This window comes from Eschrichtius robustus, chromosome 7, assembly GCF_028021215.1.
Source record: "Eschrichtius robustus isolate mEscRob2 chromosome 7, mEscRob2.pri, whole genome shotgun sequence".
In the NCBI taxonomy this organism is placed as follows: domain Eukaryota; kingdom Metazoa; phylum Chordata; class Mammalia; order Artiodactyla; family Eschrichtiidae; genus Eschrichtius; species Eschrichtius robustus.
The window spans coordinates 112470143-112494148 of NC_090830.1; the positions used below are offsets into that span (position 1 = coordinate 112470143).

General features: G+C 40.6%; 1 protein-coding gene across 4 annotated transcripts in view; it reads right to left on the minus strand.

The window, feature by feature from the left end:
- ARMH3 (armadillo like helical domain containing 3) overlaps positions 1–24006 on the minus strand; it is a 179434-nt gene that overhangs the window by 92917 nt on the left and 62511 nt on the right. For all 4 annotated transcript variants that reach the window (XM_068548430.1, XM_068548429.1, XM_068548428.1 and 1 more), the window contains 2 exons: positions 4214–4296; positions 3549–3675 (listed from right to left, as the gene is read on the minus strand). In XM_068548430.1, coding sequence (XP_068404531.1) covers positions 3549–3675; positions 4214–4296 — 210 coding nt within the window. The remainder of the gene's footprint in view (positions 1–3548; positions 3676–4213; positions 4297–24006) is intronic.

A 24006-nucleotide genomic window follows, 5' to 3' on the forward strand; every position in this document is an offset into this window, starting at 1 on the left:
TCAGATAAAAAGAGACTAAGGAGACATCACGAGTAAATGTAGCAATGGATGAGATCCTGGAATACAAAAGGAACATTAGAGAAATTAGCAGAATCCAAATAAAGTCTAGAGTTTAGTATATTTTTTTTTATTGTGGTAAAAAATACCAATCATAAAATTTACCACCTTAACCTATTTCTAAATGTACAGTTCAATGATGTAAAGTATATGTACACTGTTGTGAAACAGATCTCCAGAACCTTTCTGTCTTGCAGAACTGAAGCTCTGTACCTATTAAACAACTCCCTTTGCACCCTCTCCACCACCGCCTGGTAAACACCATTCTGTATCCATGAATTTGACTACCTTAGATACTTCATACAGGTGGAAACCTTTTGTGACTGGCTTATTTCACTTAGCATAGTATACTCAACATTCATCCACATTGTAGCATGTAACAGGATTTCCTTCTTTTTAAAGGCTGCATAGCAACCCATTATATGTATATATCACATTTTATTTATCCATTCATCTGTTGATGGACATTTGGGTTGCTCCCATCTTTTGACAATTGTGTATAGTGCTGCCATAAACACGGGTATGCAAATTTTTTTTTTAATGGGCAAAAAATCTGAACAAATCCTTCACCAAAGATATATGGATGGCAAATAAGAATAGGAAAAGATGCTCAACACCATTATTCATCAGGAAAATGCAAATTAAAACCATAATGAGATATCGCTACACACCTGTAAGAAGCCTAAAAAAAAAAAAAAAAAAATGCCATTTAGGATATTGAGTGACTACAACTCTTGCATACTGTTGTAAGTAATGTAAAATAGTACATCCACTTTGGAAAACAGTTTGGCGGTTTCTTATAAAGTTCAACATATACTTACATAATACCCAAAAATCCCATTCATAGGTATGTAATCAAGTGAAATGCAAACTTGTGTTCACATAAAACTGTACAAAAATGTTTACAGGGGCTTTATTTACAATCGCTAAAAACTGGAAACCTCCTAAATGTCCTTCCACTGATAAATGGATAAACTAAGCTGGCATATTCCCACAATGGAATATTATTCCATAATAAAAAGGAATGAACTACTGATACATGCATCAACATGGATAACTTCAAACAAATTACTATGTATAAGAAGCCAGGGCTTCCCCTGCAGTGGTTAAGAATCCGCCTGCCAATGCAGTGGACACGGGTCCGAGCCCTGGTCCGGAAAGATCCCACATGCCGCGGAGCAACTAAGCCCATGCACCACAACTACTGAAGCCAGTGCACCACAACTACTGAAGCCTGTGCACCCTAGAGCCTGTGCTCCACAACAAGAGAAGCTGCAGCAATGAGAAGCCCGCGCACTGCAACGAAGAGTAGCCCCCACTCACCACAACTAGAGAAAGCCCGTGTGCAGCAACGAAGACCCAAAGCAAACAAAAATAAAATAAATAAATAATTAATTTTAAAAAAAGAAGCCAGACTCAAAAGACTGTATGATTTCTTCTATATATTTTTTTAGAAAAGGCAAAACCATGCGGACATGGAACAGATCAGTGGTTGCTAGGGATTGGGGTGGGTGGAAGAGTTGACCTCACAGGAGCACAAGAGAAGTTTTTGAGATAGTGAAACCCTTCTATATCTTGATTTTCTGTGATAATTACACTTCCATATGCATTTGTTGAAACTCAGAATTGTACATTTAGGGTGAATTTTACCATATATGTAAATTATACCTCAAAAAACTTGACTTAAAACAAATGTTTTTTTCCACCAGAAGTTTCCTCATACTTTATACAAAATGGAGAGAACTGAAACATGCCACCTCCTACTATTTGTTGTGTTTCATTTAGTGAAATTTTCGCTTTCCTATTTGTACTTTCTTGGTTACCATTTTAATTCTGTTAGCAGATTTGAGCATTCCCAGATGTCCTCTCTTATCTTATTGCTGTGGCTACAAGGGTTTATCTCATTTGTGTATATGGCACAGTGGAGCAGGTAAGTCAGATGTCTATAAAATACCTCCCCCATTCCAACTCTCTTTCCTTTCCTCACTGAAAGACATCTTTATTCATCTATTAATGGGTGCTAAAGCCTCTGGGGTAGCTCTTCACCCTTGGAAAATCCTATATTCTTGAAAACAAGGACATTGGTAAAGTGGGTACATGCAAACCACACCAGGGTACTCTGAGCACCTTTTGCCAATGGGAAGTTTGCCAGAGGGTTCTCATGGAACACTTCCTAGCTCCTAAAAAAAAGAGACGTGTGTCTTGATGTGACAGTGGGAACTTAATATTCTGAGGGGAGCTGACCTGATGCTAAAGCTATTACACTGAGAATAAGAGAGTAGGGAAATAGAAAAAATTTTTTCCTCCTAGGCAATCCTTCTTTTCCATGGTTTGCTTCTACTCTTTCTCCAGGTATTTGTTCCAAATCCTCTCTAGCTTTCTCATCATACAGGAGTCCCAAGCAGAAGATGAACTTTTCACGAATAGACACAATGAAAGGGATAAAGTAAACTAATCGACAGTGACAGAAAGCAGGTCAGTGGTTGTCCAGGGATGGCGGGTGAGGGATAGAGGTGGTAAAAGGGACATAAAGGGACACAACGAAATTTTAGGGAGGGGATGGATATGTACATTATCTTGATTGTAATGACAGCTTCATATACATATAAATACACTAAAACTTATTAAAAATTGTATACTTTAAAAGGATGCAGTTTGGGACTTCCCTGGCTGTCTAGTGGTTAAGACTCTGCACTTCCACTGCAGGGGGCACGGGTTCCATCCCTGGTTGGGGAACTAAGATCCCACAGGCTGCGTGGCGCGGCCACAAAATAAATAAAAAATTTTTTAAAAAACAGTGCAGTTTATTATATATCAATTACATCCCAATAAAGCTAATAAGCTGGAGTTTTTTAACAGACAGCTTTATTGAGTGGCTTTCTGTTTCTGGGCACTATAAAGACCTTTCAAACTTAGGTGGGTTTGAGTAGCCTCTTCACTCAAACTTACAGGGATACATGACCTCTTTCAGAAATAAGTTATACTCATTACAGCTACAGAGTAAATTTTTAGTGAGCCAATTGCCAAAAGGTTTGCAACAAAAATTTTTATCTAATGCCCACTTCCTCTTGTGAGTTATGCTAAAAATACCTAGGTATATTAAAACTCCTTAAAACCCTGTACCTTCTCAAATCACACAATGTTCCCTTGGGATCCAAGCTCTTTTGTTTGCTGCTGTCAACTCCCACCCACTCTCACTCTGATCTCACTGGTACTCACTAAATCCACAAGCCTCCCTATTCTCTCTCTTTCACAAACATCAAGAAAGGGCTACAGGGAAGCTAACCAGCTTTCTACTGAGATGAATTCTGAGTTCCTGAAGGCAAAGAAGTCCACATATTCTTTCTTATTGCCTGAGAAAAGGACACTACATAGTTCTGTGCCAAGCAAGGGCACCAAGCAACTAGAGGAGAATCTTTTGTAGTCTTTTCCTCTCACATACCAAAAATCACAGCTGATGGGGAGAGAGGAATAAAAAGAAGACAGCTTACCCATGGAGTAGAGGTTGTCAAAGCTCTGGTGCATGCGGATAATCTCATAGTAGAGTTCATCATAACTACTGGGGGTGGGCAGGAATGTATCGCCATATGTGATAAACATATTAAATAGGTTCACAATCTAAAAAAGAAGCAAAAGCCCATAAACAGGTATCATACTATGAAGACCAGAAGGGTATTACCAGTAGTGTGCTATAGCCAGCTCTTATTGTCTTGCAAGAGTTAATTGTTAAATTTTCAGAAATTTTGTGAGCTGGTTATTAAACAAAGTCATTATTAAAAATTAACTTACATAAACTTGCAATTCAATAAATTATATTAAAATAAAGTAATAAGTACTCAAAACTCACCACTTCCTAATTATTTTCTACTTTTTAGTATTATCAGTGCTCTTGAAATTAATTTACACCTCTTATATCTGTGTGGTGGGAATATCATATAATGGTGTGTTACCATTATCTCATGAAAGAGCCCCAGGTTCTCCAAAGACATAGGTGAAAGTGGGGAGCACCGGTATAGAGATTCTGATCCAAAGGGAAAATAAAGGCCTGGTTTTCCCTATGGCTTAATCCCTAGAATACCAGCTCCTGTCTCAAAACAGCCCATTTCTGCCTTAGGGTACAGCTTCATAAAAATAAATATATTTTTTTGCTACTCACCATAAGGGCTAAGGTAAAAATGTTGTGTTTGGCCAAAAGTACAGTCTCATTTGACATAAGGAACTTCAGCAAATTTATCAAGGCTTAAAAAAGAAAAAAAAAAAAAAGAAAGAAAGGCATCAATAAGGTAATCAAAGCATAATCAATAAAGTTATTAAATGAAAGTAATGAAAGTAGACTAGCTCTACAGAAATCCAAACAGGGCTAGAATGAGTACATCACAGCTACTAAGGACTTTTTAAAAGCAGGCAAAGTAAGTGTATTTGAAGAAAGCACTGACCTTCCCAAGCACATGTCTGCTTAGATGCCCATAGGTTTTTAAAAATCTACTTTTTGCCACTTCTTAAACAGCAATTGAGCTCAGAAATTTGATTATAAAATGGACATTTCAGTGTTCCAAATTTACTTCTGCATGGTGATTTCCACATCAAATTTGCTCAGTTTATTGAGTGTCCCCTTCTCACCGCAGGATGCTAGCATCCCAAGTCACCAAGTTTTAGTTATGTAACTGTTTCAAACATCACTACTAAGAAGGACATGTTTTAATTCTAACTGGTCAACAGATGTGCCAGATATACTGTAGAACCTACTGCTTCAGCTCTGGATAAGAAAGGAGCTCATGGACCAGAGGGCAGACAGCAGAAGCAAGAAGAACCACAATCCTGCAGCCTGTGGAACAAAACCACATTCACAGAAAGATAGACAAGATGAAAAGGCAGAGGGCTATGTACAAGATGAAGGAACAAGATAAACCCCAGAAAAACAACTAAATGAAGTGGAGATAGGCAACCTTCCAGAAAAAGAATTCAGAATAATGAGAGTGAAGATGATCCAGGACCTCGGAAAGAGAATGGAGGCAAAAGATAGAGAAGATGCAAGAAATGTTCAACAAAGACCTAGAAAAATTAAAGAAGAAACACCTAGAAGAATTAAAGAACAAACAAACAGAGATGAACAATACGATAACTGAAATGAAAAATACACTAGAAGGAATCAATAGCAGAATAACTGAGGCAGAAGAACGGATAAGTGACCTGGAAGACAGAATGGTGGAATTCACTGCCACAGAACAGAATAAAGAAAAAAGAATGAAAAGAAATGAAGACAGCCTAAGAGACCTCTGGGACAACATTAAACGCAACAACATTCACATTATAGGGGTCCCAGAAGGAGAAGAGAGAGAGAAAGGACCCGAGAAAATATCTGAAGCGATTATAGTCGAAAACTTCCCTAACATGGGAAAGGAAACAGTCACCCAAGTCCAGGAAGCGCAGAGAGCCCCAGGCGGGATAAACCCAAGGAGAAACACCCTGAGACACATAGTAATCAAACTGACAAAAATTAAAGACAAAGAAAAATTATTGAAAGCAACAAGGGAAAAACGACCAATAACATACAAGGGAATTTCCATAAGGTTAACAGCTGATTTCTCAGCAGAAACTCTAAAAGCCAGAAGGGAATGGCATGATATATTTAAAGGGATGAAAGGGAAGAACCTACAACCAAGATTACTCTACCCGGCAAGGATCTCATTCAGATTCGATGGAGAAATCAAAAGTTTTACAGACAAGCAAAAGCTAAGAATTCAGCACCACCAAACCAGCTCTACAACAAATGCTAAAGGAACTTCTCTAAGTGGGAAACACAAGAGAAGAAAAGGACCTACAAAAACAAACCCATAACAATTAAGAAAATGGTAACAGGAACATACATATCGATAATTACCTTAAACGTGAATGGATTAAATGCTCCAACCAAAACACAGAGGCTCGCTGAATGGATACAAAAACAAGACACATATATAGGCTGTCTACAAGAGACCCACTTTAGACCTAGGGACAAACACAGACTGAAAGTGAGGGGATGGAAAAAGATATTCCATGCAAATGGAAATCAAAAGAAAGCTGGAGTAGCAATACTCATATCAGATAAAATAGACTTTAAAATAAAGAATGTTACACAAGACAAGGAAGGACACTACATAATGATCAAGGGATCAATCCAAGAAGAAGATATAACAATTATAAATATACGTGCACCCAACACAGGAGCACCTCAATATATAAGGCAACTGCTAACAGCTATAAAAGAGGAAATCGACAGTAACACAATAAGAGTGGGGGACTTTAACACCTCATTTACACCAATGGACAGATCATCCAGAGAGAAAATTAATAAGGGTACACAAGCTTCAAATGACACAAGAGACCAGAGAGATTTAACTGATATTTATAGGACATTCCATCCAAAAACAGCAGATTACACTTTCTTCTCAAGTGCACATGGAACATTCTCCAGGATAGATCACATCTTGGCTCACACACAAATCAAGCCTCAGTAAATTTAAGAATATTGAAATCATATCAAGCATCTTTTCTGACCACAACGCTGTGAGATTAGAAATCAATTACAGGGGAAAAAAAGCATAAAAAACACAAACACATGGAGGCTAAATAATACGTTACTAAATAACCAAAACATCACTGAAAATATCAAAGAGAAAATCAAAAAATACCTAGAGACAAATGACAACAAAAACACGATGATCCAAAACCTATGGGATGCAGCAAAAGCAGTTCTAAGAGGGAAGTTTATAGCAATACAAGCCTACCTCAAGAAACAAGAAAAATCTCAAATAAACAATCTAACCTTACACCTAAAGGGACTAGAGAAAGAAGAACAAACAAAACCCAAAGTTAGCAGAAGGAAAGAAATCATAAAGATCGAAGCAGAAATAAATGAAATAGAAACAAAGAAAACAATAACAAAGATCAATAAAACTAAAAGCTAGTTCTTTGAGAAGATAAACAAAATTGATAAACCATTAGCCAGACTCATCAAGAAAAAGAGGGAGAGGACTCAAATCAATAAAATTAGAAATGAAAAAGGAGAAGTTACAACAGACACCAAAGAAATACAAAGCATCCTAAGAGACTACTACAAGCAACTCTATGCCAATAAAATGGACAACCTGGAAGAAACGGACAAATTTTTAGAAAGGTATAACCTTCCAAGACTGAAGCAGGAAGAAATAGAAAATATGAACAGACCAATCACAAGTAATGAAATTGAAACTGTGATTAAAAATCTTCCAGTAGGGGCTTCCCTGGTGGCGCAGTGGTTGAGAGTCTGCCTGCCAATGCAGGGGACACGGGTTTGGGCCCTGGTCTGGGAAGATCCCACATGTCGCGGAGCAACTAGGCCCGTGAGCCACAATTACTGAGCCTGCGCGTCTGGAGCCTGTGCTCCGCAACAAGAGAGGCCACGATAGTGAGAGGCCCGCGCATCGCGATGAAGAGTGGCCCCCGCTCACTGCAACTAGAGAAAGCCCTTGCACAGAAACGAAGACCCAACACAGCCAAAAATAAATAATAAATAAATAATAAATTTAAAAAAAAAAACAAAAACTTCCGCCATTTTAAGGGCTTGCCTAGAAACCAAACCTGACTTTAAAAAAAAAAAAAAATCTTCCACTAGGGCTTCCCTGGTGGCGCAGTGGTTGAGAATCTGCCTGCCAATGCAGGGGACATGGGTTCGAGCCCTGGTCTGGGAAGATCCCACACGCCGCGGAGCAACTACGCCCGTGAGCCACAACTACTGAGCCTGCGAGTCTGGAGCTTATGCTCCGCAACAAGAGAGGCTGCGACAGTGAGAGGCCCGCGCACCGCGATGAAGAGTGGCCCCCGCTTGCCACAACTAGAGAAAGCCCTTCCACAGAAACGAAGACCCAACACAGCCAAAAATAAATAAATAAAAATAAATAAATAAATAAAAATAAAGGAATTCTTTAAAAAAAAAAAAAATCTTCCAATAAACAAAAGTTTAGGACCAGATGGCTTCACAGGTGAATTCTATCAAACATTTAGAGAAGAGCTAACACCCATCCTTCTCAAACTCTTCCAAAAATTGCAGAGGAAGGAACACTCCCAAACTCATTCTATGAGGCCACCATCACCCTGATACCAAAACCAGACAAAGATACTACAAAAAAAGAAAATTACAGACCAATATCACTGAAGAATATAGATGCAAAAATCCTCAGCAAAATACTAGCAAACAGAATCCAGCAACACATTAAAAGGATCATACACCATGATCAAGTGGGATTTATCCTAGGGATGCAAGGATTCTTCAATATATGCAAATCAATAAATGTGATACACCATATTAACAAACTGAAGAATAAAAACCATATGATCATCTCAATAGATGCAGAAAAAGCTTTTGACAAAATTCAACACCCATCTATGATAAAAACTCTCCAGAAAGTGGGCATAGAGGGAACCTACCTCAACATAATAAAGGCCATATATGACAAATCCATAGCAAACATCATTCTCAATGGTGAAAAACTGAAAATATTTCCTCTAAGATCAGGAACAAGACAAGGGTGCCCACTCTCACCCCTATTATTCAACATAGTTTTGGAAGACCTAGCCATGGCAATCAGAGAAGAAAAAGAAATAAAAGGAATACAAATTGGAAAAGAAAAAGTAAAACTGTCACTGTTTGCAGATGACATGATACTATACATAGAGAATCCTAAAGAGGCCACCAGAAAACTACTAGAGCTAATCAATGAATTTGGTAAAGTTGCAGGATACAAAATTAATGCACAGAAATCTCTTGCATTCCTATACACTAATGATGAAAAATCTGAAAGAGAAATTAAGGAAACACTCCCATTTACCATTGCAACAAAAAGAATAAAATACCTAGGAATAAAAAAAAAAAAAAAAAAAGAAAGGAGCTCATGAAGAAAAAGAAAGCCCTTCACTGTACTAAATATTTAAACAAAAGTGCAGCTTGCTCTGTCCTCTCTTGACTGTGACAACATTTACTGAAAAGGTCCCCTTTTTGCCTTGTAATCTTTAATGAGGGGAGAGAGTGCTAAAACCCAAGCAATCTCAGTTATGAGACTGCCTGCCAAGTCCCTAGGTTAACAGTGCAGCTTTTTTTTTTTTTTTTACGTATTTTTTCCTATTTCTTTTTTTTTACTTTTTTTTTAAAAATAATTCTTTATTTTATTTATTTATTTTTGGCTGTGTTGGGTCTTCGTTTCTGTGCGAGGGCTTTCTCCAGTTGCGGCAAGTGGGGGCCACTCTTCATCGCGGTGCGTGGGCCTCTCACTATTGCGGCCTCTCTTGTTGCGGAGCACAGGCTCCAGACGCACAGGCTCAGTAGTTGTGGCTCACGGGCCTAGTTGCTCCGCGGCATGTGGGATCCTCCCGGATCAGGGCTTGAACCCGTGTCCCCTGCATTGGCAGGCAGACTCTCAACCACTGCGCCACCAGGGAAGCCCCCAACAGTGCAGCTTTAAAGACAGTTTTGCAAATAAATATTAAGCATAAAATAATTTATCAGTTGCCTTATACTCTCTCACCTAAGACTATAAAATAAATTCTGCTCCTCTGCCCATCATGACTACTGCCCCTGTACCTATTTCCCCCGTTTGATGGGGAACTATAAAGAAGGGGTTCAGCAGCTGCAAGTATTTGATGTTCCTTTTGTCTTCTCCCCCTCAACCCTTCCTACTTCCACAGACACAAAAAGGCTTGACCTCTCCTTTTCTAAGACCATATCTGCTTCTTTGCCAGCAAAGAAGTCCTTTCTCCCATGCTGTCTGAGCTTTGTGTGAAGTTTACTACTCTTAGAAAAGAGATGTGAGCTTTGATTTGAAACAGCAGGGAATGATGAGTAGAAGTAAGTCTCTCCAGACACTTGCTGCCTGCCACACAACACCCCTCACTCTCAATCCTCTAAAAGCACAGGTACAGTAAAGAAACAGCAGGCAAAAGTACAAGAGCTTGTCTACCTTCTGTTTCTAAAGCCTGGACCTTCCCTTCAAATACCAAAAAAAAGAAAAAAAGAAGCCTTGCTAGGGATGAAGGAGATAGGCATCCTCATTTATGAACTCTTCACCCTGACTCAAGTTCTCTGAGGTTTCATAATGGAAAGGCAAATGATAGGCAGCTGGCCCTTTTGATGTTGTCTGTTAACAAGTGATCTATTGGACTGGACCCCAAAAAAGCTCCATGGGAGCCCATTCTGGATCACACAACCTGCTTAGCTCCTACTAGGAGCTCAGAAAATGAAGGGGACTAGCTAAAATCCACATAAAAATGACTAACCCATGGGAATTCCCTGGTGGTCCAGTGGTTAGGACTCAGCGCTTTCACTGCCATGGCCTGGGTTCACTCTCTGGACGGGGAACTAAGATCCTGCAAGCCGAGCAGCATGGCAGCCGGGGGGGGGTGGGGGGGGGGAGGGGGCAGGGCAAAAAAAACAACCACTAACCCAGCCCAAACCGCTCTCCTTAATGAGTAGGTGCTGCCCAGTCCACCCCCTAACCCCAGAGCTTAGAAAAGCCCTATTAATGGATAAATCACCTGACAATAAGACTCCTTAAACTCACAGGAGACAAGAGAAAAGGATGGGTAACACACGTGGCACTCTGCACAACATAATGGCCAGATAGAGACAAAGCTGCTTTTGCACATATCCAATCAAGGAGGGCTTTTGTCCCAGGCACACACAGCACAAAGATGCAGCCTCAGCAGTGGTTATGCGGTAATTAAGGGGTAGAAAACCTGGAGAAAAGGAAGTGAGAGCAATGATTTATTTCTCCTCTGCTGGACTACAGCCAGTCTTGATCTCTGGGATTCAGAGTCAGGGATAACAAAGTGATAAATATGAGGGGAGGAAGAGAGCAATTCTGGCACAGGACAAGAGGTGGCCTGTGTCCTAACTGCCACAGACGTCAGCAGAGCCAAACAGTATTGAGAAGGAGAATCCAGCACTTCAATACTCTGAGAGTCAGTGTCAGGGGAAACCTGCATTCTGCCCCTGACAATTCAGGTCAGACCCCCTACCCTCTGAAAAAAGCCAGGGTTTTCTTACCTGGAAGTTATCATTCTCTAGAGGGAATTTAATATAGGCAGCTAAAATGAACAAAGCAACCTTAAAATTGGCTCCCACAAGCCTCTGACATCAGGGACCACGATTCCTCTTCAAGAAGGAATGTCCCAAATATCTCATAAAATAATGCTTTTTTCCTTCAACATCTGACTTTGCACTCATTCTATCAACTGTTCAGTGTCCTATACACATCACTACACACACATTGTCTTCTATCCTCTGACCTGACGTGATGGGAGTTCAAAGTCTGTGAGGCTTTGACATAGCTGATTTTAGACTTTTAGAGCTAGAAAAGACCTTGGAGGTCATTTAATCCAACTCCCTCATTTTTTGGATTCGAAAACAACCCCCCACCACCACCCCAACTAGTTAGTGCCTAAGCAGGGACTAGAACCTGGTCTCCTGGTTAGTGTTCTTTCTACCATACCATTAAGATAAGATTAAACAAATAAAGGTGCTAGATGCAGTCAAATGTTAAAGGGAAGGAAGCTTACATAAAAATGGTGTGCTTAGACTTGCTGACTATACTGTTACCAACACTTCTCTAGACTCTGGTTTGTAACTTTCTCCACCTACTGGCTGCTCCAAGGTTATTTTCATGTATTTGATCCCCTCCTTTTCTTGGTCTTCAACTACTTATTAGAGTAAAGATGTTTAACACCTCATTATTACCTTTCTTCTACTCACTCTCAACACTAAAAAACACCCAGTAGCTTTTCTCAGTATAAACTGCCTCAGCAGGCCCTCTACATCGGCTCTTATCTCTCTCCTTTAAATCTCACCTTTCACACACCTCTATCTCCCTTTCTGTTTCTGCTTCCTCTCTAGTATCTTTAAAAAATAATAATAATAAATGTCAACTAAAACTGTTCCCATTTCCCTCACTCAGGGTTGCCTCCTTCAAAATTATGTACTGAACATGGAATATGATCAGATCTGGACTTCAAATGGAGCCAAGATCTCCTTTCTTTATGCAAAATCAGAACTGAAACAAAAAAAAAACCCATGAGTATAAACAATTAATAGCCAGGCTTATTCATAAGCTATTATGGTATAGTGCTATGAACAGGGTTTAACTGCAGGCCAGAGAATAGCCTTGGGCCAGGGGCAGGTTCAAGGACGGCAGAGATCTGGTACTCAGGATCTCGGTGCCAACACACAAGTAGCACAGAGCTCATGTTGGCTGACTCCTGGCTCACCACTCTCCACACACACACATTTTTAGAAAACTGCCCTTGATCCACTTGTCCGCTTGGTGCCATCTGGGCACATAACCAACCAAACTGTCACAGAAGTAACAGTACATAGAGGGAAGAGTTAAGATAACTACAAAAGATAAGGGGTTGGTTGTATAAACATAGTATTGTTAATTAGTCATATGTCTATAAGAGTTTGGTATCAAGTACAATACATGCTGTAGTCATTGTGAAGATAAGAGGGACAGGATATACTTTTTTTTTCTTTTTAATTTAACCCTTTGGTTTACCATGTTTCTAATTTTTAAATTATAGTTTTAAAAGGAAGCAGGGGAGAAGAGACTAACACAAGCTCTACCTCACCAAAGACATGATCCTTAGTCTGAGAGATTTCCAAAGAAAAAGGGCCTATGTTATAGAAATCCATTACTGTGTAAACAGTTTTGCCCATTAGGTGAGCAATGGCTACTCATCCACAAAACAGAATGGCACAGGGACTACCCTGGTGGTCAATGCAGGGGACACGGATTCAAGCCCTGGTCCAGGAAGATCCCACATGCTGCGGAGCAACTAAGCCCGTGCGCCACAACTACTGAGCCTGCACTCTAGAGCCCTCGAGCCACAACTACTGAGTCCGTGCGCCACAACTACTGAAGCCCACGCGCCTAAGAGCCCGTGCTTAGCAACAAGAGAAGCCACCGCAAAGAGCAGCCTACGCACCGCAACAAAGAGTAGTCCCTGTTCGCCACAACTAGAGAAAGCCCACACGCAGCAACAAAGACCCAACGCAGCCAAAAATAAATTAAAAACAAAAAAACAAAAAAAAAAACAGAATGGCACAGCTTACTGCAGAATCTTTTCGGATGAGGACAAGCTTGGTGGTTGAGACCTTCCAGGCCTTAACAGACAATTCTCATTGGCCCCCATCCTTCACAGCCCCAGGAGTAGGTTGTCCCAAAACACCAATGCCAGATAGATATATCATATAGAGAAATGCATCACATCTTTCTGCTGAATGACAACAACTACAAGTCAATAACTGTGTCAGAAGCTCACACAAAGTACAGTGGCCCCTCGGTATCCACAGCGGGGATGGGGGGATGGGGTGTGGAGATTGTTTCCAGGACCCCCCACAGATACCAAACTCCATAGATGCTCAAGTCCTTTATATAAAATGATGTAGTATTTGCAGTGTAACCTACACACATCTTCCTGTATAATTTAAATCATCTCTATAGATTACTTATAATACCTAATATAATGTAAATGCTATGTAAATAGTTGCCAGCATGCAGCAAATTCAAGTTTTGCTTTTTGGAACTTTCTGGAATTTTTTTTAAAAATATTTTTGATCCATGGTTGGTTGAATCTGTGGATGCAGATATGGAGAGACAACTGTATCTCAAACCTCCCTCTTTTCTACTGTGCTCCACCTGATACCTTAAAAAGAGACACTTAACTACAGAAATCACCTCCCCCAAACTGTATTCTCATCTCTTTTCAAAGGGAGAAACACAAAAGTCATAAATGGCAAGGGAGGTAACATTTATTAGGTGTCTGCTAGATGCTAGGCATCATGTAAAGCACTTAAAGTACATCACTCTCACTGAATCCTATTAATTATCCAATGAAGTAGGTATTAGTGGTCCCAATTAACAGATAACCAAACTGAAATTCAGAAAGATTAAATAAGTCACCCAAAGCCACATACTAGTTGAAGTTAAATTACATTAAGGGCAACATACCAAGAAGAAGGTCCATGAACTCCCCCTGCTGAGGTCTATGAAACTGTACTGGTTCCTCCTAAACTTCAATTAAAAAAAACGTTTGTTGGGACTTCCCTGGTGGTCCAGTGGTAAGGAATCCACCTTACAATGCAGGGGACTCGGGTTCGATCCCTGATCAGGGAACTACGATCCCACATGCCGCGGGGGCAACTAAGCCCGCACGCCACAACTACTGAGCTGGCGCGCCACAACTAGAGAAGGAAAAACCCTCACGCCGCAACTAGAGAAAAGCCCACGCGTCGCAATGAAAAGATCCCGCATGCCTCAACAAAGATCCCACGTGCCACAACTAAGACCTGACGCAGCCATAAATAATAAATAAATAAATAATAAATCTTTAAAAACAAACATTTGTAGAGTGTGCGGGAGCAAGCCCTCTAGGGCCAATACCTATACTTGCCACCCAAAACCATAACTTTAGTCAGAACTCCACTTAACCAGCCCCTCACACATCCAAGTGATCAAAAGAAAAATCATGTAAGTTCAAGTCCATCTCTCTTGTAAGCATCTCAGGATTTCACTCCACTGACCTAAGATACTTTAACCTGCACACGCTCAAAAACAAGAGGTTGAAAGCAAGGACTCAAGTATTTGTGCATCAGTATTCATAACAGCATTATTCACAATAGCCAAAAGGTGGAAGCAATACAAGAATCCACTGACACATGAATAGATAAACAAAATGTGGTATATACATACATTCGAATATTATTCAGCCTGAAAAAGGAAATTCTAACACATGCTACTACATGGATGAAACATGAAGACATTATGCTAAGTGAAAAATGTCAGTCACAAAAGGACAAATACTGTATAATTTGATTTATATGTAGAGCCTAGAGAAATCAAATTCATAGAGACAGGAAGTAGATTGGTGGTTGCCAGGGGTGTGGAGAGGGGGGAATGCAGACTTATTGTTTAATGGATACAGTTTCAGTTTAAGAAAATTTTAAAAATTGTGGAGATGGAAGGTAGAGATGGTTGCATAGCAATATGAATGTACTTAATGCCAATGAACTGTACACTTAAAATGGTAAATTTTACGTATGTTTTACCAATTAACAAACAAGAGGCCAATGTTTTTCTTTCCATAGACACTAGCATGAGCCCTGCAAACACTCCATCCCAACTTTCTGTAACCTCAGTGTAACTGATGAGCTGAAATCTACATCATGGTACACAATACTGAGTATAGGGCTAAACATACAAAGGTGTTTCCTTTTTGATGGGGAAAAGAAAAGGAGCCAAATATACTCAATCAACAGAGAGCCATGGATCTTGAGCAGGAATGCAAATTGAAAATGAACACTGGACAGCCTTCAAGACAATACTATGGCAGTCTTCAGAATAATAATCAGTTTATAATCATAGCTAACAATGTACCGAAGTACAGTTGACCCTTGAACAACATGGGTTTGAACTGCATGGGTCCACTTATATTTGGATTTTTTAAAATAAATGCGTACTATGGTACTTCATGATCCGTGGTTGGTGAATCCACAGATGCGAGACCGTGGATAGGGAGGGCAGACTGTAAAGTTACAGGTGGATTTTTGACAGGGTTGGAGGGAGTAGTGGGCGGTGTTAGCACCCCAAACCTTCAACTTGTTTAAGGGTCAACTATACTAACAATATTCTAGGAAATCCTTAGGGATCCTGGGTTTGCCTCCTAATCTTTTCTATTTCTACTAAATGAGGATCCAGAGACCTGGCTCCAAATACTCTTAACCTGCACTGAGTGAAAAACAGAGAAGTTGTGTCAGTGAAACATTTGAAGTATTACATTAAACATTCAATAAGTTTAAGTTGTAGGGAAGTGGGTGCTCCATACACACTTGTTTCTTCATTGGAAAGTCTTTTCCACCAGGCACTTTGAAAATTTAGTTTCTGGGTTTGCTTTCAGGAACTACAAATTGGCTGCAACTGCTGCCTCTTTTTTTTTTTAATTAATTAACTAATTAATTTATTTATTTATGGCTGCATTGGGTCTTCATTGTTGGGTCTTAGTTGCTGCACGCAGGCTTTCTCGACTTGTGGCGAGCAGGGGCTACTCTTCGTTGCAGTGCGCGGGCCTCATTGCAGTGGCTTCTCTTGTTGCAGAGCTTGGGCTCTAGGCGCACAGGCCTCAGAAGTTGTGGCACGCGGGCTCAGCAGTTGTGGCTCACGGGCTCTACAGCACAGGCTCAATAGTTGTGGTGCATGGGCTTAGCTGCTCTGTGGCGTGTGGGATCTTCCTGGACCTGGGCTCAAACCCATGTCCCCTGCATTGGCAGGCAGATTCTCAAACACTGTGCCACCAGGGAAGTCCCCAGCTGCCTCTTTTTTTTTTTTAATTTATTTTATTTTTATTTATTTATGGCTGTGTTGGGTCTTCGTTTCTGTGCAAGGGCTTTCTCTAGTTGCGGCAAGCGGGGGCCACTCTTCATCACGGTGCGCGGGCCTCTCACTATCGCGGCCTCTCTTGTTGCGGAGCACAGGCTCCAGACGCGCAGGCTCAGTAGTTGTGGCTCATGGGCCTAGTTGCTCCGCGGCATGTGGGATCTTCCCAGACCAGGGCTCGAACCCGTGTCCCCTGCATTGGCAGGCAGATTCTCAACCACTGCGCCACCAGGGAAGCCCCCAGCTGCCTCTTTTGACTCTGTACTAGAGGCAAGTGTCAGGCTCCTACTTTAGCTCTGGCCCTAGTTTCTTTCCTTGGAGAGTCTTGTGCATCAAATATGGCAGCAGTGTACAGACGCTCTGACTTTTCTGTATGCAGGCTCAAGTGGAATAAAGCAGAGTGTGCAGGTTCTGGGAAGCTGCGCCAGGAATGAGTACCTTGATGGTTCCCTGAGTCCCAAGTGAATTCCCAGAGGCAAAAGCAGCCAATCTGTTTCTCAAATAAGAAGAGCTCAGTACCACCCACCTGAGAATCCTGCTGTCTTACACAGGGCCCTCTCACTCCACAAGGAACCTTGTTCACAGAACTGTTCCTAGCATTAATGTACCCCACACAATGAGGACTTTCCCAGACTTTTTCCTATCCTGCTTTGAATTCAAGGGGAGGAAAAAAAGGTAGCAAGTAGCAAGCAGCAAACCATGTTGCTGTGTAGGAGAGTGGAATGAATAATGGATATGGGAACTTCTCCAGAACTAAAACCTGTCCCGGACATTGAAGTAAACCAGGTGCAGAGAGGAACAAGCCAACCACAGGAAGATACAATTAAGTGGTAGCTCAGCACCTGTCTCAGAGAAGCAGAGGGGAGGTTTAATTACAAAACCAAGTCAGTGACATTTAAATAAGATTAAAAACAGGAAGGAGACACAGAACCTCCAGCAGAGCACAAATAAATGTCTCCAAAGAATCAGGTCAGAGAGAGCTGTCTGTCTGAACAGCTTTTACATGCTATGAAGAGAAAGAGATAGAAAGCAAAGACAGGACTCATCTAGGCCCTATTTTGTGGCCTGGCATGGAGCTAGGATGAGATGCCACAGATCCCAGGTCAAAACCCGATCATTAGGGGAAATGGATAATTTCACAGTGACTGACAGAAGAGAAACATTTAGCTCCTCACTTGCTTAGGAGAGAGGTAGAAGAACTCAAAGGACAGGCTAGAAATAGCACTAGTGTAACAAGTCAATGCCTCCAAAACCCCAGAGGCACTATAAACTCTAGCCAATTCTAGCATCTCTGGACAAAATCACCAATTACTCAGGGACATTGCCAGCAATCAGCAGGCTCATTGTCGGTCAGCCAAGTGGCACAGGATGGACTCAGAAACCAACACTTACCAGCAGAATAATTTAAAAATACACTAGGTGGCTTCTCAGAATACAGGCAACTGTCTGGCTGCAAACCCAAGCACCTCACTGAAACAGAGACCAATGAATCAAACAAGAAAATAAAATGGCTTTGGTTGTATGCTATGAGCCTCTCCAGGTGAACAGAGCACAAAAGTCAGTATATCCAGTGGGAGGATTCTGGGAAGGTGGCAAAGCATGAAACACCAGGAATCTCTCTCCCCACCTAGGCAATAACTGCACTGGCAGAATCTATCTGATGTAACTATTTTAGAACTCTGGACTCTGATGAAGGTTTGCAACTTCCAGAGGAAAACCTGGATGGTAAACTTGGTTCATTTTGGTCAATTTCAACTCTTAGTACATTAGCAGCTACCTATCACCCAATCCCAGGCCTGTGGTAAGCAGCTGTGCACCTGTTTCTGAAGCAGCTTGCACACAGCTTGCAGGAGCTAGGGTGGGCAAAAAGGGCCCTGTCTTCCAAATACTGGGGATCTGTGCTATGATCACTGATTGCTGCTTCTGATCACAGAGGTGCAGACAAAGAGGTGGGCAGCCATTTTTGTTGCACCTCCCCTCATTGTTGCAAGCCCTTCCCCCTCCTGATAAATGACTTCCAGATTTAAGGGGCCAGTGCCCCTTTTTTCCCCACGTTTATTTTTTGCTTTTCCCCTTTCAGGAGCCAGACATTAAAAACTAGAATATTCGACACAAATGAACCTATCTAAGAAACAGAAACAGACTCACAGACCTAGAGAACAGATTTGTGGTTGCCAAGTGGGGGGCAGGGGGAGTAAGGGAGGGACAGATTGGGAGTTTGGGGTTAGCAGATGCAAACTATTATATATAGAATGGATAAACAACAAGGTCCTACTGTATAGCACAGGGAACTATATTCAATATCCTGTGATAAACCATAATGGAAAAAAAATATACATATGTATAACTGAATCACTTTGCTGTGTAGCAGAAACTAACACAACATTGTAAATCAACTATACTTCAATTTTAAAAAAAGAAGGTAAATACTAGGATAATATAAACATTAACCAAGAAGGCATTCAGAAGTAAAAAAAACTAGGACATTCAGAAACAACTGCATATTCAGGGAAAATTAGAGAGTGACTGCACATGCCCAAGAAAAGGCTCAGAAGAGACCTAAGAAAACATTAAGTTTACACCTCAGGCTGATCCTCAGCACAGAGACAGCCTACAATCGAAAACAAAAACAACAGGGAATTCCCTGGTGGTCCAATGGTTAGGACTCCGCGCTTTCACTGCCAAGGGCTGGGGTTCAATCCCTGGTCAGGGAACTAAGATCCCGCAAGCCATGCAGTGCAGCCAAAAATAATAATAATAACAAGAAAATAGCTAAATCTGCAGGAAGGGGGAGAATCTGATTTCTTGAACCTTGAGGACATTATAAGTAAAATAAGCCAGTCACAAAAAGACAAATACTGTATGATTCCACCTACATGGAGTACTTAAGAGTAGTAAAAATCATAAAGACAGAAGAGTTTCAGTTTTACAAGATGAAAAGATTTATGGGGAACGATGGTGGTGATGGCTGCATTACAGTGTGAGTGTATTTAATACCATTGAACATACACTTAAAAATGGTTAAGATGGTAAGTTTTATGTTATGTGTATTTTAGCACAATAATAAGTCAGTACATCAACAAGCTGCACTGTCTAAAGGCTCCCCACCCCTCTAGATGAACTGGAAAAAAGAACAAATCCTTTCTTTAAATGGAAGTTAGGTTCTGTCTTACCATTTTCCTTGCTGTTAAAGTGTATCTGCTAAAAGAGAAAATAAAATTCTCAACTATCTCCAATTCCCCCTTTACTTGGGGACACTGCAATCCCCAGAGTTACCGCCCACCCTCTTTACCATGAAAATGAGTTTTTATGTGAAAGTTCCCATATGGAACTTAGACTCAGAAATGCAAGATCCCATACACCTCATTCCTGTGCAGCTGCCTCTAACTAAGCATGCTCAGAAGCTACTGGCTTCTTCTAGGGCCCTATACCACCTGCTTATTTTTTCCAACATTGCCCAATTGAAAGGTAGTCAAAAATCACCCTTGAAGAAATCTAATAGTCAATGAGACCATGTCTCAGTGGAGCAATCTGATGTAGAACCAAGAACTTTACTTTCTCCCAAAATGAGGGAAAACCACTAACAGACTTGTCCTGCTCACTTGAGATCCAGGGAACGATGATACCTTATGAAACCAAATGATACTTTCCTATACAACCAGTACAGACAGAGCAACAAAAGTACAACTACTCTTTACTCTGCCTCTTTTAGTTGACAAGATGCTAATGGGCTATGAGAGGTGACATTTCTCTGGATAGGAAGTGCCTTCATGTGCAGAGAAAAGAACAGAGATTTCTCACTCTTTTAAGGGGCTTTTAGGTGGGAATCTTTTTCTCCCTCTAACAAGCTAAACTTGTTGGAAATTCTTATCTTTTGCTTTTGCCAAGTTTCTAAGAGAAAGATTCAAAATAGTATAAATTTTGGATTTAGCCAAATGTGATGATTTGAAGGAAAAAAAGGTTTCCTGGCATTCTTTTTCAATCCTGGGGCTTTGTACACTGCTATACAGAATCTTTCATAACAAAATTATGAAAAGAGAGAAATACCTTCCAATGACCCTATATTAGAACATTCTAATTTTGAGAGGAACTGATTATCCACAGAAGAAAGAAGCCTCCATGTTTTCGCACATGGAAGCTAGAGCAGTCTTAATTAGGCACACCAAGCCTAGAATACATCTTGTAACATATTCCCCTAAATCAGAGAAAATTTGGGGGAAATAGGAAGAACAATTTAAAAAGCAATTTTAAGAACAAAACAGCAATAACAGCTGCCAAAATTCCTCTTCCCATATACTCTAGCTGTTTACTGCTATGTTCTTTCCCACCTGGATACCCTCTTCAAAACTAAAAGAAGCAATATTGTAGCGTTATATAAGATATCACCATTGGAGGAAGCTGGGTGAAGGGTACAAGAACTCTCTGTACTATTTTTGCAACTTCCTGTGAGTCTATAATTATATCAAAATAAAAAGTTTAAAAAAGTAACTAAACTAAAAGAAGCAGACAATTAAAAACTCAAAGGATAGTCTCCCAAAATCAGGAGGGGCTGGCAATCTGTCAAAGCTATACCTATACAAGAACTGCCGAAGAAATCTACAGCTCACGTCAGTCTTTCTCTTGGTAATTTTCAATCCTGTATAACAACAACTACAGTATAACAAGCTCCCAATGAAAGGCTCTCAATTCCCAGTCTCAAGGTGTACCTAACCATGAAGTCACAGGCTTCTGTCAGTGATGAGAGCGCCAGCTGGATCCAGAAAGCTGTGACACTCTCTGGGTTTTCTATTTTTCCCAGTAGGTATCTGAAAGGTCAGGCCATGTACAATTTCTCTCTTTTTCACAAAGCTGTGAATGCTTTGGATGCTATTTAGCACAGTGAAGCTGAACAGATTGTTTTGGGGGCTTTCGGGGCCCCTCTTTCTGCAGGGAGGCAAATGTTGCCTAGTGATCTGCTTCTGAGCTTAGGAGTCAGAAACTCAAAGTTCTAATCATGACTCTGTTTAGTGTCTTGTTCCATGATCCTTAGCAAGTCACTTATCCTTCTATACATTCTCCAACAAATGGTGATAAAAATAATGACTTATCACCCAGGGATGCAGCAGAGGGAAAGGGTAAGGACTGTGATCCATAGATAAATGTCAAATATAAAACGCCAATATAAACCTGCCTTTAAATCAACCCATGTTTTCAGACTGTGGAAAGCTACACTATTTAAATGCAGGCTGCCTCCCCAGTGCCCCTTCTGCCTGCAGTGGAAGTAAAATAAGCTGACTCCATGAAGTTCTGTTCAAGTACTTCCCTCTCTAACAACTACATGCTTCCCTCTAAACATTCTGCTCATTGCTTGGTTAATGGCTTAGAAACCATCTAAGTTTCCATTTTCACTTGGTTAAAAGCAATCCATGTATCTGTAGGTAAGGAAGAAAGAGACAAAGGAAAGAGAAATTACCACTGCTCCCTTTTACAACAACTCAAATAAAAAGGTGATGAAGTCAGCTCAAAAGAAACATGATGGAAGGGTAAGCTGGGAAGAAGTGAGAGAGTAGCACTGACATATACACACTACCAAATGTAAAATAGATAGCTAGTGGGAAGCAGCTGCATAGCACAGGGAGATCAGCTCGGTGCTTTGTGACCACCTAGAGGGGCGAAATAGGGAGGTTGGGAGGGAGACACAGGAGGGAGGAGATATGGGGATATATGTATACATAGAGCTGATTCACTTCGTTATACAGCAGAAACTAACACAACATTGTAAAGCAATTATACTCCAATAAAGATGTTAAAAAAAAAATAAAGAAACATGACAACAAATATCCTAATTTTTTTTTGAGGTCCAAACACAACATTGTGCTGCTTTAAGAGAATGCTGATTCATCATTAATGGAAATTCTACATACCCATGCATCCATTCATTTATTCATTCAAATGTCTTCTGAGCCCCTATTACAAGCCAAGTAGTGTGCTAGGAATAAAACAATGATTAAAACAAAGGCCCTGCCCTCCAGGAATTTTTTTTAAGAGGAAAGATAGATATTTAAGCAAATCATTGTACAGACATATGCAAACATAGCAAAACAATGTGATATGCTAAAATAGACGCCCAAAGTTCTGTAAGAATGTATAGGAAACACATATAGTGTGTTTGTTTCCTATGTGGGAAACAAAACATAGTGACTAACAAGGTCTTTAGCCTCAAGAAGTTGAGAGAAGATACTAAGCTAAAGTTCCCAGGAGGAATGCAGCACAATCAGTAAATAAAGAAAAACTATTTAACCAAGTACTAAGATGTTCTGTGAAAACAGAACTGGGAGGCCATGGAACCTAAAATTAAGACAGGATTCTTAACATGGGATCATGGATGGGCTTCAGAAGAAGGTCCATGAACTCTCTGAAATTATATGCAAAATACGTATGTGCAAATGGACATTTTTCTGGATGCAAAGATCATATCTTTCATTCTATTCTCCAAGGTAAAGAACTATTTCACTAGGATCTTATCCTAAAATTCGGTTTTCTATCTTATCAGAGGAGAGTTTTAAGACCTAACCTTTTACTCAGAATAGGAGATCTGGGTAGCCTAGAGGTCAGAGAAGAGCTTTTGAACTTTCCATAACTTGGTGGAAAATAGTGACTGCTGAAAATAGGGCAATGAGAAAGGCAAGACTTCTTCCTTTCTATATTCAAGTTGAGGTTACCCTAAATATATTTCTGCACGTACTCAGATACCATGGTGACAGGCATCATATAAATAGACAGTGGCAGCAGAGAGTAGGTCACAGATTATATCTATAAAACCAACATATCAGGCAGGATTAAACCCCCAACTAATACAGCTGGCTCCTCCTCATCCATAAAACCAAGCCTGAGAATTCCATATGGGAACTTGGAAGGGGACCTCTGGCTACCTCCCCAATAACAAAGAGCTACTGTAGTCAAACAGTATAAGAATAAAAATCACCACTCAAAGTGCAGTGAGACTAAACGCCCCCATTCCAAATAACAAAAGGCATCTGCACCCCAGTCCACTGCTTCCTAGACACCCTAGGTCTCCCGTGTGTCTGACCTAACAACACATGCCCTACCAGTTTTATTTATAAGTAGAATTCAACTAACGTTTGCAGCACATGTATGGGCAAGCATCTGTACACATAAGCATATTTGCCATGATGAGTTTCACACACCTCCCTCAAATCCATAAGTCTAGAAGGCAAAGAAAGAGTGAAAACACGGTCAAGCCAACATATGAGGGGCAGTACCAGCCAAGGAGTGGGTGGGTCCACCACAGCCACATTTATATTCACTGACTGCAATATTATACATTACTATAGGCTCTGATGCATCAGATGTAGTCTAGTATTTTGCAGCTTTCCTTAACACCTGCTGCTCTGCATCTCACTGTATATACTCCATGTATGAAGACAGGGAGCCAGGTTCCGGGAGGGCTCACCCAGTCTACGTACGAAAAGGAGCTAACCTCACTTGGCAAAGAACTCTAGTACAAATGCCT